This window comes from Thunnus thynnus, chromosome 13, assembly GCF_963924715.1.
Source record: "Thunnus thynnus chromosome 13, fThuThy2.1, whole genome shotgun sequence".
Classification (NCBI taxonomy): Eukaryota; Metazoa; Chordata; class Actinopteri; order Scombriformes; family Scombridae; genus Thunnus; species Thunnus thynnus.
The window spans coordinates 196,667-213,939 of NC_089529.1; the positions used below are offsets into that span (position 1 = coordinate 196,667).

Here is a 17,273-nt window from a genome sequence, read left to right on the forward strand (position 1 = left end):
CCATTGCATATAGGCGTAGCTGCTGCTATTTCACAGTGTGTTTTCAGTTCACTAAAGTTAACATTGTGGTCACCTAAAAACAGTCTTGTTCAGCATGCAGTTGTAATAAAACACCAATCAATGAGTCAGATGATCAGTTTTTCTGGTGAGTACATTTTGTTTTAACGGTTTTAGGCCTGTTTTTCACTTGCAAAAAATAGCATTAGCATTATCACTGTCAACCATAGATTGTAAATGCACCGTGCTAACCAAGCTAGCAGCTAGCACGATGGTCAGCTCCACCCTCTTGTCCAAATATGGTAACTTCTGGCTCCAAAAATCAAGCATGGCGACGGCCAAATCGGCCGATGGTCAAATGGCTACACTCGAGGCTTCAAAACGGCAGTTCACAAACCAATGGGTAACGGTGACTATGTCCATATTTTTTACAGTCTATTCAGCCAGTGATGGATGATCTTACAGCTGCCATCAGCCAGACCAAATCCCAAACAGTACCAGTTAAATGGAAAAGACAGTGTTCCTTTGCCCAAAGAGAGTGGGACAGAGAAAGAGCTAAAACAAGGATAAACATAGGTTTGGCATTTGAGAGATAAAGAGCATTAAAAGATGCCGAAGGACTGAAACTAGATGCCGATGTGGTGTTCTCTGCCTCTCCTTTCTCTCCCTCTGCCAGCCCCTCATTGTAATTGATGTGACAAACGCAAATACAACCTCCAGAAACAACGCCATAAATACTAAAACTGTTGAACATAATTGGCTAAACTATAAACCTTGTCACTTGACATATTGCTGAGAAAATGCTGCAGTGATACTCTGTTTTCAGTTCGCGTTCGGCTTCACACTGTTGTATCCACACATCCATAGTTCAGAGGGCGTAGGCTTAGGAAACAGGGCAAGAGGGGTGAGGAGTTTGTTATGGAGTCTCACTTACTCTCTAGTCACTAGAAAAAGTTAGTTATAGTTGCTTTAATTTCAGTCCTTGAGTTTTTGTTTCTCTGAATTTTCAGAGTTTCTCAGCTAAGAACCTTAAGTGCCATGAAGAAGGCTTGCAAGTGGTAGGCTAAAAAGATCAGCAGGATCTGATCAGCAGTCCGCATGTACAGCCTTGGATGTCTCAGTAACATGTATTTTTCCTGATGCTGATGGTGCTCTTTGCCCAGGTATTTATTCTGCAGCTGGAGGGACAGAAACATTGGCGTCTCTACAGTCCTACTGTTCCACTGGCAGCAGAATACAGCGTGGAGTCAGAGGAGAAGATTGGTAGCCCAACGCATGATATTGTACTGAAGGTAAAACACCCTTACTGAATGGGACCTCTGATTGCCGTTTTGGAATTACCCTGATATTATCAGTTCATTAATTGCAGGATAGCAGCCCACAATTTTTGTCAACAAAACCAGATCTCTTATATTGGAGTTAGGAAGGGATCTTGTCACTGCAAATATTGAACAAGTACAATGACTAGTAACTGTTTCAACCTGTAATCAAAACATGAGCCAAATGTCTCATTTTTATTTGGAATATAAAATAGCTATGTGTTTTCTATATTGAGTGAGTCAGCTCTCTCCACAGGCAGGAGATCTTCTGTACTTCCCCAGAGGAACCATCCATCAAGCCAACACTCCAGCAGGAGTGGACCATTCCATCCACCTGACTCTCAGCACCTATCAGAGAATGTATGAGAGCTCCTCTTCTCCATAGCCTTCACTAACTCACAGCTCTCAGTGTTGGGTGTTTTTAGCTCTACTTTGGTGTAAGAGGTACTTTAGTGCCAAGCTACATCACTGCTGGTAGGGTGTAGAAAAAGCTTGTTGTCACCACTAGGTAGTAACACAAGCCAGAATATTAAGCACTCTGCATTTGGGTGGGCCAGAATCCAAATACGTTATTCAGCAGAGCACAAATAGTGTTTTGTTTTTTTTTATAAACATTTATTTCATACAAATATTTTAAAGATTTTTATTTGTTTTCGGAAAGAAAAAAAACCTGTCAAATACGAGCGCACAGGTTGGTTACATCACTATCTTAGTCTCTCTCCTCTGCTCTGCTGTAACGTCTGTCAGCAGGTCTCAACTAGGGGAGTCACATTCACCTGCTACATGATGCACATTTCCTTATTTGGACATCACTCCAGAGTTGGGGGTGTTTCCCAGAGATAAAGTTGAGTTACTGACACCCGCAAAGTGCTTTCAAGGGACTCTCCATAACCTGTTGTGAAGTCCTTCTCTACACATTACACGCTGTAGTGTCTCTGTGTTAGGGGTGTATAAATAAGTAGAGGTCTGTCTGCACATCTGCAATGCACTTCATTTTAGCTCAGTGGTCAGTGCAGTCTTCAATGATCTAGGAGACTCGAGTTCGAGACCCGCTGTGGGGACATCCTTTGTAAGATAGTTAATTCATAAACTCTTATTTTAACACTTTAATTTCCTAAAATTAAAAGCGTAATAAAAACAAAAACTAGATTTTCACACCTATTTTCACTTTTATTCGAATACGAATATAAATAATTCTGCTGCCTCAACTAATGTAGATACAAATACAAATACTGGGCTCTCTGCACATCCCTACTCGGCATGCACACGACCTGCCATCTCCTTTGCAGGTGTGTGCATACTCGCACTCTCACCCATGCAGCAGTTGCTATTACTGTTTGATACTGTAGTGGGAGTTGTGGACAAATGTACATCAAGCCAACAGAAGAAAGCAGGAAAAGTTGTTTTCTTCTGATGGGTCTTTGTTAAAACGTTCACAGTGGCCTTATGTTACCATAGCACAGCATGTGTGTTGTTTTCTACTTGCCTCCTTGTTTTTATAAATAGATTAGTCTGGATAAATTTCTTGGTTACCTTGTTGCCAGAGTGTTTTGGAAGGAGGTGAAAGAGGAAGAGATTGGGTAAGGGATCCCACAGAGCAATACACCAATCAGCTATGACAGCTATGTGCTGTCAGGGACACTATTGGCTCATTTGCGATAAGCCAGGTGATTGCCAGTGCCATCACTGGCATGCTGGTTAGATTTCGGTCTGACCTGACCCTGACTTGCTCTGATGTCATGTAAATGTAAGCAACAAGAACTTCTCAAGATCAAGGCAGCCACAGCTTTGGGAGCCAGGCACCACAGTTGCGCTCCACTGACTGCAGGGACTTCAGGGCTTGATTTGGGATTGTAATAGGAAGAAATGCGCCATTTAATAAAAACTGGAAACACAAGATATTATAAAAAAGGATTTTCAGCCAGGAAACCACCAAGCTAGTAAGAGATCAGCAGGAAGAGGCTCAACATCGGCCCCTGTAGTCTTTAGCAGTCTCTCCGTTGGCATGCAGTTCAGAATGCTGTCAAATATGAGAGTTTAATGGAGATTTATGAAAGTAAAATTTATTTTATGGAGCAGAACTTTGTGGCTTTTACTTTCCATCATTTTCCAAAGTTGAGGCTTACTGCTGGAGCAGAAGTTTAAGTTTTCTTGATTATAATACACAAGAGAGGTACCACTGAAGTTATAGTGGCTCGTCTTCTTTCCCTGATGAGCAGGGCTCGTTTATACAGACAGGTGGGCAGCAGGTGTAAGGTAGTGTGAAGTAAACCCTGGGCAGTTGTTGGGCATTTGTCTCTCTGTGATGTGGCTGATAAATAATGTCACATTCTCTGATACTCTCTCACCTGTACTCTCTACCTGTTCTTACCTTAGGTCATGGGGAGATTTGCTGTTGGATGTATTTCCAAGCTTGCTCTGTGACAGCAGCAGGACTGATGTCAGCCTGAGAGAGGGCATGCACAGAAGACTCTTACTGGTAACTGCTTATTTAATAATAAAATGAAAAACAAGTTATAAGGGTGAAGCGTTACCTTTGAATCCTTCACCTTCTCTTCACATCTTGGCTCTCCTCCCTTCATTTGGTAAACAAAAGGTGAGGTCACCAATTTCCAGTATACTTAAGGGATATTTGTGTTACCTTTTTATCATTATTATTTGTCATTACTACCTAAATATCTTTTTTAATTTCATCCATGCCTACTAAAACCACAATGGTTTGTTAGAGAGACAGTTTCTAATATGTCTAAAATTTGCTAAGATGTACTCTATGGTTTTAACCGTTTTTTTTAACATTTCTTAAAGTTCAAATTTGGATCCAGTGTCATACCAAAATATTTAAAATCAGTGACTATGTCATTCCTTTCACCCTTGATGAGAATATCAGCGTTAGGAGGTTGTACCATGGTTGTTAGAGAAAAACATACCTTCTGTCTTGTTTACATTCAGACATGATTGATCAAACCAATGTGTGATCCTTTCCAATGCAATTGTTAGCTTAGCAGCAGTTAACTCAGCTGTTTTTGCATGTGTGTACACAACGGTGTCATCTGCATACATTTGTAGTTCTACATCATAACACTGTGGGAGATCATTAATATATAGGCTAAATAATAGGGGACCTAACACTGACCCTTGTGGAACACCCATTGTGGACTTCATGTTACCGGACAGTGTGTCACCAACTTTAACACATTGTATCCTATTAGATAAATATGAAGACATCCATGTCAGTGCTCTAGATGAGAAGTTAAATTTAGAGAGTTTCGATATTAAAACATCATGATTGACTGTATTGAATGCTTTGCGCAGATCTGATATAGCACCAACTAATCCTCCTTTTTCAAGTTAATTTGCTCTATTAAGTGCAAGATAGCAGTTTCGGTGAAATGATTTGCTCTAAAGCCAAACTGCACACATTGTAGACAGAAATTGCTTGTATTAAGAAATGTTGTCAGTTGTTTAATGACAACTTTCTCAGCAACCTTTGAGAGTACTGGCAGTATACTTATTGGTCTGTAGTTACTGGCCTCAAGGCGGTCTCCAGATTTAAAAATGGGCGTGACAATGGCACATTTCCAGTTGTCAGGATAGGAGCTGTGTTTAAAGGAAGTTAATTAAATGAGCAATAGGGAAAGTTAAAATATCTTTGTGTGATTTGGCAAACATGGTGTCAAATTGGAAAGCATATCTACTTTTGGAGCTTTTTAAGGAGCTGATGATTTTGTTTACTTGTAACTCATTAGTCTCTACCAACTCGAAAACCTGACTTGTAGCATCTATAGGAATAATATCAAGTTTCCTTTTCATAATTTTTTTTTTTCCTAACTCATATACAGACTAAAGGAAAAAATTATTAAAGACAGGAGCAACAGTAAAATGATCTTCAATTAACTTTCCCTGTACTTTGAGTTTAAAATCTCCTAAAAATTTTGGGTCCCTCCTTGTGAGATTATCAATGTTTTAATTGCCTTCCTTAGTGCAGCATCTCTAGATTTCATAAGTTTCCACAAATTTTCATTAAACCACAGTAAATTGTTTTTATTTTTAGATTTTATCTGTATCTTCACATTAAATCTTTCCTTTACAGAGTTGATTCTGCAAGTAAAAGTATCACAGCCATAGTCCAGATCATCAGAGGACAGTACATCATCCCAGTTCAAGCTGTTAAATTCATTGATAAATTCTTCTTGCTTAGCTTAGGTACTTGCTGTGGTTTTAAATCTACTTTTAGTCAGTTTTCTTGCACATAGGGTCAAGTTATGAACTGATAAGCCAGTGATTAAATCATAACTTTTAGTTATATTTTCTGGTTTGTTAGTAAATATCAGATCAATTTGTGTACTGGAGCATTCTAGTTGGGCCTTTTACTAGTTGTTCTAGTTGGAATTTCTCTGTGATCATTTTTAGTTTTTCCTCTTAGTTTTATACTCCCAGTTCACATTAAAATCACCCATAAGTAATAATTCTTTGTTGAGATTGCACGCTTTCAAGACTTCTGTGAGTTGATCATAGACAGTTTCATCTGCAGGTGGGGACCTATAGACGCCTATGATGTTAAAAGACATTTGTTGGGATAACATTATTTTTATCCCAACATATTCTAACATGTTACCGGCATTATAAACCACATGTTCACATTTGATGTTGTCTCACATAAAAAAGCACCCCTCCTCCTCTTCCATCAGGTCTCTTCTGAAACATTGGTATCCAGGCACTGTGAACACACTCTTAGGAGTTGTTTGTTTCAACCATGTTTCAGTCAGACAGAGAAAGTCCAGATTTGAGTCAGACACAAGATGAGTTAGCTGATTGCTCTTTGCAGTAATGCTTCTGATGTTAAAATGTCCACTTAATAGCCCCCTCGGTTTCAGCTTCGGGTCCCATAAGACTTTTGCATGATTGACAATTTGGAAGGTTTTGAATAACCTCTGCCTCCTCACTGCAGGGTTTCGACACACAGTGGTGTCAGCAGCAGGTTTTGTGAGAGAGACACTGGACCTATCAAGGTTTCCACAGCCGGTAGCGAAAAGTTATTCATTAAGACATCATGCCTCGTGTTAACAAAGTTTAGTCTGTTAAGGGAGAAGCCCGGCTCAGAAAGTTGCTGCTCATTCGACACTGGCGCCAGAGGAGTCCCGGACACACTTGGGCACAAATCAGCATCAAAGTTGTGCAGCACTCTAGGGGTCACTGGTCTAGGATTTAGCTGAACATCTCCAGAGAGCAGGATCAGCATGAAGAGGAGACCTGCTATTCCCTGAAATGGGGTGGCAGATGTCCGGTCCACTGGATCGGTGATTCGCTCTGGTACCTGGTACCACGTACAGGCAATACAGCAATGAGTACCAACAGTAGTCCAAAAAGCACTCCATGAAACACAGCCCAGGTGTTGACCAACTTGACGCAGGTTTTGACAAGCATGCTCTGTGGTACGATAAACGGCCTCGGAGGACAGTCCCATGTAGCAATCCCATCCAGGATCCTGGTGGCCAGAAAGTAGAAACCCCTTTTAAGCCCCTCAGCACCTCCTCTCTACTTCAGCGGGGAGAGAAGGCTGCCATCAGGGCAGTTAGGAACCTCAGAAGATCCATGTGGCCAGGACCGTTTCCTTCAATGTTGAGATGGAAGTACAGATGGTCGTACTTGATGTTTAATCTGATGTTTACGTTTGAAAACCTGGACTGGCCTAGTAGCAGAGTCGGCAGGGGGGTGAGCTGACCATCTCCCCATCCCAATGAGTGACCCCCAGTCATATGCCATCACTGCTTGAGTCCAGGATGCATAGAGAGGTTCCAGCATGCATGGATTACATCACCAGCAAGGATCCTTTAAGTTTTCTTCTTCTTTTAAAAAAAAAAAAAAACTCTTCTGTTAGCTTCTTTAGTGCTGTATCTCCGTTGGAATATTGATAACAGCAGTTAGCAGTTGACACCTATCTAGTTTTGATTTGAAAAATATATCCAAAGATGATGATTTCTCCTCTGTTCTTGCTGAGTGTTTGTGATGAAAAGTTATCAAGACTTGACTTTTTACAGAACACCCTTGATGTGGCGTGCCCATGAATTTGTATGTTTTGCCATGAAACAGGAAGTTGTTGTAACTCCACTGGACTTTGTCGAATCTGCCCTAAATTTCACATGTTTGACTGGAGTCCAGGCCAGAACACATCTACATGTCAATATTGAGTCATAGTCATAGTTGGTGGAGGCACACATACAGACCTCTCTTCTCCAAAATCACTTAACACCTGCAACCACTGCAAACTTCTGCTGGACTATTACTGGAGGGAATGTAAAAACATTTATTCACATCTTCAGGCACAAGCATTCATACTGACTTCATGAGGGTTTGTCGGCTGTGTTTTTGTGTGTGTAGAGCAGCAGTGAAGGCCAGGACACCAACAGTCGACTGGCAGCTTACCTCAGATCTCTGGCTGATGGAATAGATGCAGGGATGCAGAAAGTCCACTCAACTCACATGAAGAGAGACTTCATCACTAATAGACTGCCACCGTACAGCCAGCAGCAGCTGCTTATACCATGTGAGTGAGTTTGTGGCAATTTATGTGTTCAAACCTTTACAGGGAACTGCATACTATGTGCTTATTAAAGAATTTACTTTATTTTTTGACTGTAACCTTGTGTATGTGTCACAGCTGGGAGTATTCCTGCCTTGGAGGATACAGTGTGTTTGAGATTTAAAGACCACATGGTAATAACCGTGGAGCCTAGCCAAGAGAGAACAGTAAGTCCATTGAGGCTATAACTTTAAGCACTAAGCTTGTTCTAACTCTAAATGAAGCTCAGTGTCTGGTGTGGCAATGCCCCTGTGCCCTCTGTCATTCTGCCACCACTGGTCAGATGTCCTGATGAACAGAAAAGATTGAATTCAGTGACATGCTCTGCTGTGTGTCTGTTTCAGGATGAGGCCACAGTGCTGGTAGTCATCGTCTTACATTCTTTGAAGAACCAGAGGGAGAGCCACATGATGGGTGAAAGTGGTGATGAAGAGGAGGAACGGGACATCTCTAGGGTAAGCTATAGACTTACTGAATCCTGTTGTCCATGCTGAGGTGCCTGTGGCTCTGACAGGATGTTTTTTCCTAAATGATAAGGCTGGCACAGTGATAATGCTAAACTAAACAAACTTCACTTTGCCTATCTATATCCTAGATTAAACCATCATAACACCAGATAAAACCAACCCAAAATACTCTTTGCACTGCTCATTTCTGTGCCTTCCAAACACTGGAAGGTACATTACAAGTAAAAGGCACATTACAAGTAAAAGTCCTGCAAAAAAAATTCTACTACAGTAAAAGTACATAAGTATTATCAGCGTGATGTAGTTTAAGTATTGCGGTAAAAGTAGTGGTTTGGTCCCTCTGACTGATATATTATTATATATGACATCATTAGATTATCAATACTGAAGCATCAGTATATAAGCAGCATGTTACTATTGTAGCTGCCCAAGTGGAGCTAGTCTGAACTACTTTGTATACAGTTAGCTAGTTTAGTCTAGTGTTTCCCTCCAAAGGGTCACCAGATAAATTTGAGGGGTTGTGAGATGATTAATGGGTGAGGAAAGAAGAAAAAACAAAGTTCTGATACACAAATCGGTTTTCATTTTTTGGATTTTTTTCTCTATCTTTGATTTTTGGTGAAATATTGGATCATTTGATAATTCATTGAAATGAAACCATGTGAGAAGTTCAGAGGGAAAAATCATTATTTGGTAGAGCTATTAACAACTCATTGACATTTGAAATGTGAGACGTTAAAAGCCAAAAAGGTTGGAAACCACTGGTTTCATCTTTAACCATCTTCAATCATCTGTGTTGTATTTTAAAACCTTGTTATATTATCCACTGTCTTAAAGCTTCACCTGAAAAGTAACTAGTTACTAAAGCTGTCAAATAAATGTGGTGGAGAAAAGTAGACAGTATTTCTATGCCAATCATTACGTCACACCCCTTTTTATATTGTCAAATAACTAATTTAAAACAAACTTAACTGAAAAATGAGCACTTGAACATATATCAGCATGATACCTAGGTAACTACCTAAAATGAATCTTCTTTGGGAAAAATTTATTTGATGTGCAATTTGGTTGTTTTTTTTGTTTTAATTTGGCCGATGTCCCCTCTGCTAACATGGAGGGGGCAAGATTTATGACTTGTACTGCAACCAGCCAACAGGGGGTGATCAAGATATTTTGGCTTCACTTTTGGGGAGCTGTCATGTCATGCATCTTATATAGTCTATAGTAGAGTCCCGCTTGACCCAACCATGGATGTATAATAAGACCTGGATACGGCTCCACCACGCAGCCTTGCTTCCAATTTTGCCTAGTGGCCACTGGCAGTATTGCAGCAAAAAATCCCCTGCAGCCCCATAGTTCATGTGATCTGTGTTTGCCAGCAGTATCTCGTCCTTTGGCACTGATGACTGAAGTTAGCCAAGCCTATCATCTGTTCGCAACAACCACATTAATTTATTCTATGGCTTAAACTGTCTCATAATGGCAAAATTTTGTACATCGTCCAACCTGCACCAGATTTCTTATGCTTGATGAGAATCCTGACCTGAACACATCTACATGTCAGTATTGAGTCATAGTTATAGTGCCACCTACAGACAACAGGAAGTCAGTGAAGTAGCGACTGGGCTGGGGTGTGGCCAGCAGGCTCCATAGCACTCGCAAATGCAGGGCCATTATGGAACAAAGTGTCTTTGATGTTCATGAAATTCAGTGGGATCATTGCTCTAATTATACCCAGAAATTTTATTTTATTTTTATTTATTTATTTTTTTCGCTCAAAAGAAAGTCAGCCATTTTGGATTTGGTCTGTCAATTTTAATATTACGAACACGTTTGAGGCTTTTTGGATGTGCAGAAACTCACAAAACTTTGCAAGCATGTTCTAACTAGTGAGTATTTTGATTTGTTATCACAAATGGGCTTGTGTGTGGCACGGCAGTGCTATAGCGCCCCCTAATTTCTTTTAGCATTTTTGAGATGCTAGGGGTGCTTGAAAACTCACAAAACTTGCACAAGCATCAGAAGTGGCGAAACTTGATAACTGATATGGGTCTTAGGCTTGGACATGGCAAATTGGCTTGATAGCATCCCTTACAAAATTTCAAAGTCAAAGCCCCCATCTTTTAAATTTGACGTAAATTAACAAAATTTGGTAGGCACATGTATTATGTCCAAACTTTTAAAAAAGCCTCTTAGAGCCAAAGTCCAACAGGAAGTCAGCCATTTTGAATTACTTTCCTCCATTTTTGCCATTTGCAGGCATTGTATTTTAACAAACTCCTCCTAGAAAATTAATCAGAGCGACTTCAGATTTGGTCGGTGTTGTCTAAGGATCTTTTCAATGAAAAGTTATCAAAATCGTGAATTTTCATTGAACGCCCTTGACGTGGTGTGCCAGTTAATTTGCATGTTTCGCCATGAAACAGGAAGTTATTGCAACTCCACTGGACTTTGTCCAATCTGCCCCAACTTTCATATGCTTGATAGGAGTCCAGGCCTCAACACATCTACATATCAATATTGCATCATAGTCATAGTGCCACCTATTGACAACAGGAAGTCAGCAGCCATTTTGGAAAAAAGTTGCTTTGATGTTCATGAAATTCAGTGGGATCATTGCTCTCATTCTGCCCAGAATTTTTTATTTCTTTATTTTTCGCCCAACAGGAAGACAGTCATTTTGGATTTCGTGTGTGAATTTTCATTTTATGAATACATGTTTGAAGCTTTTAGGATGATGAAACTTTGCAAGCATGTTCAAACTAGTAAGTATTTCAATCTCATATTGAGCCTCAGTGACTGCACACAGTACTCAAGAAGTCCCAACCTCATCTGTACAAATCACACACCCTCCAACTCTGAACTAAACCAGGGTCGAGTGACTCCTGAATGTAGATGTACCTGTGGCTAACATTAGCAAGCCAGCTAAGAACATATAATATGTGAATAAGACAACTTTGGAATTACTGCAAGTTGCACATCTCCTCCTCTGCAGCAGTCTGTCAGCTCTGATTGCAGAGACCACATGGATACCAACCCTCTGTTAATCCCAGTTGGACAGCAAGCACGCCAAATATCCCAAATTCGAACGCCCCAAATGTAAAAGTAATGGAATGTTACTGGAATTAGTAACTGTAACTGAATTTTACATTGTAATCCCTTACACTACGTATTACACACTGATTGACAGACAACTTCACCTCAATCTAAATGGTAACTCATCTCTGAATGATGAACTAATGTTGAAACAGCACACATCTGTCTAAGAAACATTTAGTAGCCAAGTGTCCAATTACTTTTGAACCCCTAAACTTTGGCCACAGTCTTTTAAAAGGGCAATATCTCCCACACAATTGTGTTTATACTGATGTAAACCCACTCAAATTGAAGCTGAGGCTTACTTGTAGGAGTAATGTAGTATCCATTATTTTATTTCAAATTGAATTTGTTGAAACACAGAGCCTGAAGAAAAAGCGTCTGTGCTATAGAGCTCCATTGTTGTTAAAATAAATAAATAAAAACTATTAAAAACACATCAATGAGCAACACTTTTGCACTAGGTGACATGTTCAGATGTCCAGAGCTGAAAATATCCCTTAACAAAATGTGTTATTTCCTCCTGTTTAAGCACAGTTTCAGGAAATTACAAATTTTATTTGTGATCTGTTTTTAAAGATCTATGTCTTCAGTGTGATCTAGTGGGCATGGGGCTGAGTGCCAAAGACGGGGTAAGAAAGTCAGAATGTATACACAGTATACAGTTCCTTATTACATCTGTGTTTCTGGCAGTAAATTGGACAACCTCAATGAACTGTAAAATACAGAAAAGGGATTTATAGAATGAATAATGCATATATAGACTTATTGGCAATAAGGTGGGGGCTGACTTGTCTTGCACCAGGTGACTACATCAAGCACATTCCTTGATGTATGTGATTAATGTGTGAATATGTTTGAGGATGTCCCTGAATGTCCAAACCTTGTCTGTCTTTGCAGGGTCTGCAGTTCTCTCTGTCTCATCTCCAGGCCCTGCAGCAGCTCCAGCAGGCAGAGCAGCTGGCTGTGGCCCAGCTCCAACTGCCCACACAGGAGGCCAAACTCAGTCTGGTCCTGGCCCTCTGGAGTGAGGGCCTGCTGCATGTCCTAGAGCACACCACCATGTAAAAATATTAATGAAGTATTAAATTCAGTTTATATTGTATATCAAATGCACATTTGAATGACAGACTATGCAGAATGTTCAAGACTCTTCTTGCAAGTGTCAGAAGTTATATACTCTAGCTTTTTAATGCTGTTGTGTAACCTATGGATTTAGCCTCCCAAACAGGTGTGTGTTTGAACCTCACACTTTTGATTCTTGTGATTTCTTGTGTGCATAGGGTGAAGCCTCTCTAAAATAGATGTACTTCACTTTTAAAGCTGTAATGACTGAGATGGAGAACAGTTTTTTCTGACTCCACTGAAATTAAATGATATATACTTCTCCACAACTTCTCCATTTAGATTGATATATTCAGTAGACCAGCTTAACACATGCATACGAAAGGGGGTGTAAGTTGACATACTCCCTGTTAGAGTGTACTCAGGTTTCCTGGTTAATGAACTTGCATTTTCATTTTCTGTCTCCCAACCAGCTGATCCCTTACTTTGTCTGCTAGACCATGCTTAATTCAATGCTAATTGCCTCCTGACTGTAAGAATAGGTATTGCACAGTTATCCAAGTGAATTAAAGCAGGAATAGCTGAACATTTTGATGTTTGTATGATGTACTGTGTTGAATAAAGTTGTGCGGTATGTGTAATTGTTTTGCTGCCAGTATTACAGAAAATCTGAGGTCATGAGTCACTAGTGCCCCAGCCAGAAAATCCTGACCAGACACCAAACTCTAAGTCTCTGTCATCTAAGTAAATTTTGAATGATTGGATTTTTTCAATTAACTGTTTAATTATATTTTCTTTTTAGGACCTGAGCACAGAAGTGCCAGAGGCCCAACAGTCCCTGGCACTGAAAGTGTGAGGAACCTATTTTTGTAGAGATTATTATTATTCCGGTACACCATTGCATTTTTTAGGGGTTTAGGATGCTTGAAAACTCACAAATTGGCACACGAGTCAGAACTGGTGAAAATTGCAAAGTTCTGTAATGACTGGACTCGGGCATGGCCAGCTAGCTCCATAGCACCCCCAAAAGCAGGGCCATTTTAGAGCAAAGTTTCTTTGATGTTCATGAAATTCAGTGGGTTTATTGCTCTTATTATTCTTGATATGAAACATAATTTTTCAATTTTTTTCGCCTGACAGGAAGTCAGACATTTTTTATTTTGTGTGTCAATTTTCATTTTACAAACACTTTTGAGGCCTTTTGCGAAAACTCACAAAACTTTGCACCTATGTTTGAACTAGTAAATGTTAGTATCACAATTGGGCTTGGACATGGCTTTTCGGCTCTATAGCACCCCCCGATTACTTCTAGCATTTTTGAGGTGCTAGGGGTGCTCGAAAACTCATGAAACTTTGCACTTGCAACAGTAGTGGCATAACTTGTATGTATTCATATGGATCGAGAAGTCTACAAAGACGAAACAAAACGGTGATTTGCGCCTCTACCCTTCCATTAGCCAAAACGTTGCCTCCCCGGCAATCAAAAACAAGCAGAGAAACGTCTCTCAACACTAAGACACACCTTGGAGAGAAAGCCAGCAATTGAAGAATAGTTCGTTGCATTTATGCAAAAGTTGTTCAACAATGAACAGGCCGAACCAGCGCCACCTCTGCAGAAGGAACAGGAGTGTTGGTATTTGCCACATTCGGTGTCTGTCACCCTCAGAAGCCAAACCATATACGAGTCATTTTTGACTCTCCCCCACAGTAGCTATTTATAGCTTGAGAAAAGCTGCACAAGAATGTGAAAGTGTTTAGCACAGATGCCAAGCCAACGAAGAGAACTGTGTTTGCTCAGATGCATCCAATATGGCCATAGCAGCAGTAGCCTGCCTGCGAGATGTCGATGCGCAAGGTCAGCGTCACATAGGTTTCATCAACGGAAAGTCCAAGCTAGCTCCCAAACCAGTTCACACAATCCCCCACCTAGACCGCTCTGCAGCAGTGTTAGCAGTAGAGATGGCTGATGTAATTGTGGAAGAAACAGACGCTTAGCTTCAAGCAACAAAGTTCTACACAGACAGCAAAATCATGTTGGGATACATCCACAACACAACCTGGAGATTTCACGTTTACATCTCCAACAGGGTTGCACACATCAGAAAGTCCACAGACCCAGAGCAGTGGCATTTCATCAGCACTGAGCATAATCCAGTACACATGGATCCAGATCTGTACCTGTGGCAAAACTGAAGCACACCAATTGGTTTTCGGGTCCAGCCTTTCTCACAGACACTGAGGATGCAGAGGAGACATGGGCCAAGACCTATGATCTCATGGACCTTGACAGAGACACAGAAATAAGACCACTAGTCGCAACATTCAGAACTGAAACTACACAAAAGCCCAAATGGGTTCACACAGGTTTGAAAGATTCTCCAGCTGGAAGTCCCTCACACAAGCCATGGCAATGCTCATTTGCACAGACAAGACCTTCTCCAAGTCTGCAGACAAAGATGACATCAACATGAATCTACAAGCGAAGAAAACAATCCTCAAATGTATGTGACAAGAAGGTCTTCAGGAAGAGATAAAGTATCTCAAAAGAGGTTAAGAAATTCTAAAGTGCAGTTAGAGTTGGAGGTTGCATGTCAGTGGCTGACATAACTTGGGGATAAAAACATCCAATCATCATTCCCAAAAACCACCACATCTCTATCCTACAGGTGAAACATTATCATGAAGATGTTGCTCATTAAGGACTTCACTTTATGGAAGGTGGAGAAGGCTCAGCAGGCTTATGGATTCTCACAGGCAAGAAGGCCATTTCCAGTGTCATCCATAGGTGCATAACTTGCTGAAAAATTCAAGGGAAGTTAACTGAGCAGAAAATGTCAGACTTGCCATCAGACAGACTCATCCCAGGGCCACCATTCAACCAAATAGGCCTGGATGTCTTTGGCCCATGGAATGTCATGACCCCACAAAGCAGAGAGGGTTCTGCAGAGAACAAAAGCTGGACAGTGCTATTCATGTGCCTTAACACCAGAGCTGTCCACATAGAAATGTTGGAAATAATGTCAACCTCAAGCTTCATCAGTGCTTTGACATGATTCCTTTCAACCAGAGGATCAGTCACACTCATCAGGTCAAACAGGGGTACCATCTTTGTTGGCGCCTGCAGAGAATTGAACATAAACTCCAGTAAGTTTGAAGAATTGAGAACTTACCTTCAAGATCAAGGATGCACCTTGACTTTCAACCCTCCCCACACAACCTACATGGGAGGAGTGTGGGAAAGGATGATCAGCATAGCACATAACACATGAATCATGGATGCCATTCTCATGAATGTCGGATCCTCCTGTTGGGACTGGTAGGAGTGCATTTGGTTATTAGTAATAATAATTTCTTGATTTCATAATTATGAATTATGAAATCAAGAAATTATTAATATCAATTAATAATATGGAACCTCACAGGTGGACACAACCGTCAGATCTGTGAGAAGCGTGGTTGGTTATTAGCAAATATAAAAATTAATACAATTATTAATATGTGTATATATGTCTGTATGTATGTATACAATTATTATGGGGCACCACCTGGAAACCGGGACCAAACAATAAGGTAATCTCAGAAAAGAGTTCACCTAGAATGTTAATATCTGAGGGATATCAATATTCACAGATGAACAAAGAAGGTATGAATTCAAGCTCTGACTCCTTCAATCAGCCACTTTTCACAATATATAACACAATAATAACAAAAGACTTCTCTTTAAAGTTATAACAGTGTTTATTAAACTTAGCAAAATTAACAAAGTTAACAAATGCATGTGCATGTGTGGGCAAGATGGTGACCATGATCTTGTGAGATGACATTGCACAAGTTAAGATGGCTGGTGTGATCTTGTGAGACAACATCACATGATCTTAAGGATAGCGGACGTGAAGTCACGTAAGAACCAAATAGCAGAAGTGACCGCAGTGTCTTGGGTAGACAATAGCAAGATGGCGCCGCCTGTTGGCCAGCATCTTGCACTCCCAATTCCGTTTAAAACACACATCTACTGGCAGATAACGAGGGGCAGTGTTCCAGGTTACCTGACCGTCAGATGTGTAAGAAGAAGTGTGTGTGTTTTAGGGATGTGCAGAGTGCCCAATATTTGTGTTTGTATCTATATTTGTTGAGGCAGCAAAATTATTTGTATTTGTATTCGAATAAAGGTGGAAAGAGGCTTACAATTATACAATTACAATTTGTTTTTGTTTTTATTATGCTTTTAATTTTAGAAAATTAAAGTATTACAGTAAGTGTTCATGAATAAACTACCTTATGAAGGAGGTCCCCACACCAGGTCTTGAACTGGAGTCTGCTAGATCATAGACGACGGCGCTGACTACTGAGCTAAAACTTTATTCATCGCCTCATTGCAGACAGACCTCTACCTATTTATACACTCATAACACAGAGACAGCACACCATGTTACATGTAGAGAAGAACTTCAAAGGTGATTATTGCTTTGCACTTTTCATTTATTGCCTATTTTTACACCCTATCTTTGTGGAAAGGAGAAGGGGAACGACAGGTTATGGAGAGTCACTTGGGAACACTTTGCGGGTAACACCCCCAACTCCGGGAGTGATGTCCAAATTAGGAAATGTGCGTCATGTAGCAGGTGGATGTGACTCCCCTTGTTGAGACCTGCTGATAGAATTAACAGTGGAGCAGAGGAGAGAGACTGAGATAGCGATCAACATTTGACATGTTTTTTTTCTTCCTGAAAACAAATAATTTTTAAAATA

The 17,273-nt window shown here is 40.4% G+C and overlaps 1 protein-coding gene across 1 annotated transcript in view; it reads left to right on the plus strand.

Moving 5' to 3' along the window:
- The window catches only part of riox2 (ribosomal oxygenase 2), a 28,234-nt gene extending 15,069 nt beyond the window's left edge, over positions 1–13,165 (plus strand). Inside the window, exons 4-10 of the mRNA XM_067607170.1 lie at positions 1,161–1,289; positions 1,573–1,676; positions 3,693–3,795; positions 7,695–7,860; positions 7,975–8,063; positions 8,241–8,351; positions 12,360–13,165. Of these exons, the coding sequence (XP_067463271.1) occupies positions 1,161–1,289; positions 1,573–1,676; positions 3,693–3,795; positions 7,695–7,860; positions 7,975–8,063; positions 8,241–8,351; positions 12,360–12,527 (870 nt within the window). The 3' untranslated portion in view covers positions 12,528–13,165. The remainder of the gene's footprint in view (positions 1–1,160; positions 1,290–1,572; positions 1,677–3,692; positions 3,796–7,694; positions 7,861–7,974; positions 8,064–8,240; positions 8,352–12,359) is intronic.
- The last annotated feature ends 4,108 nt before the right edge of the window (positions 13,166–17,273 follow it).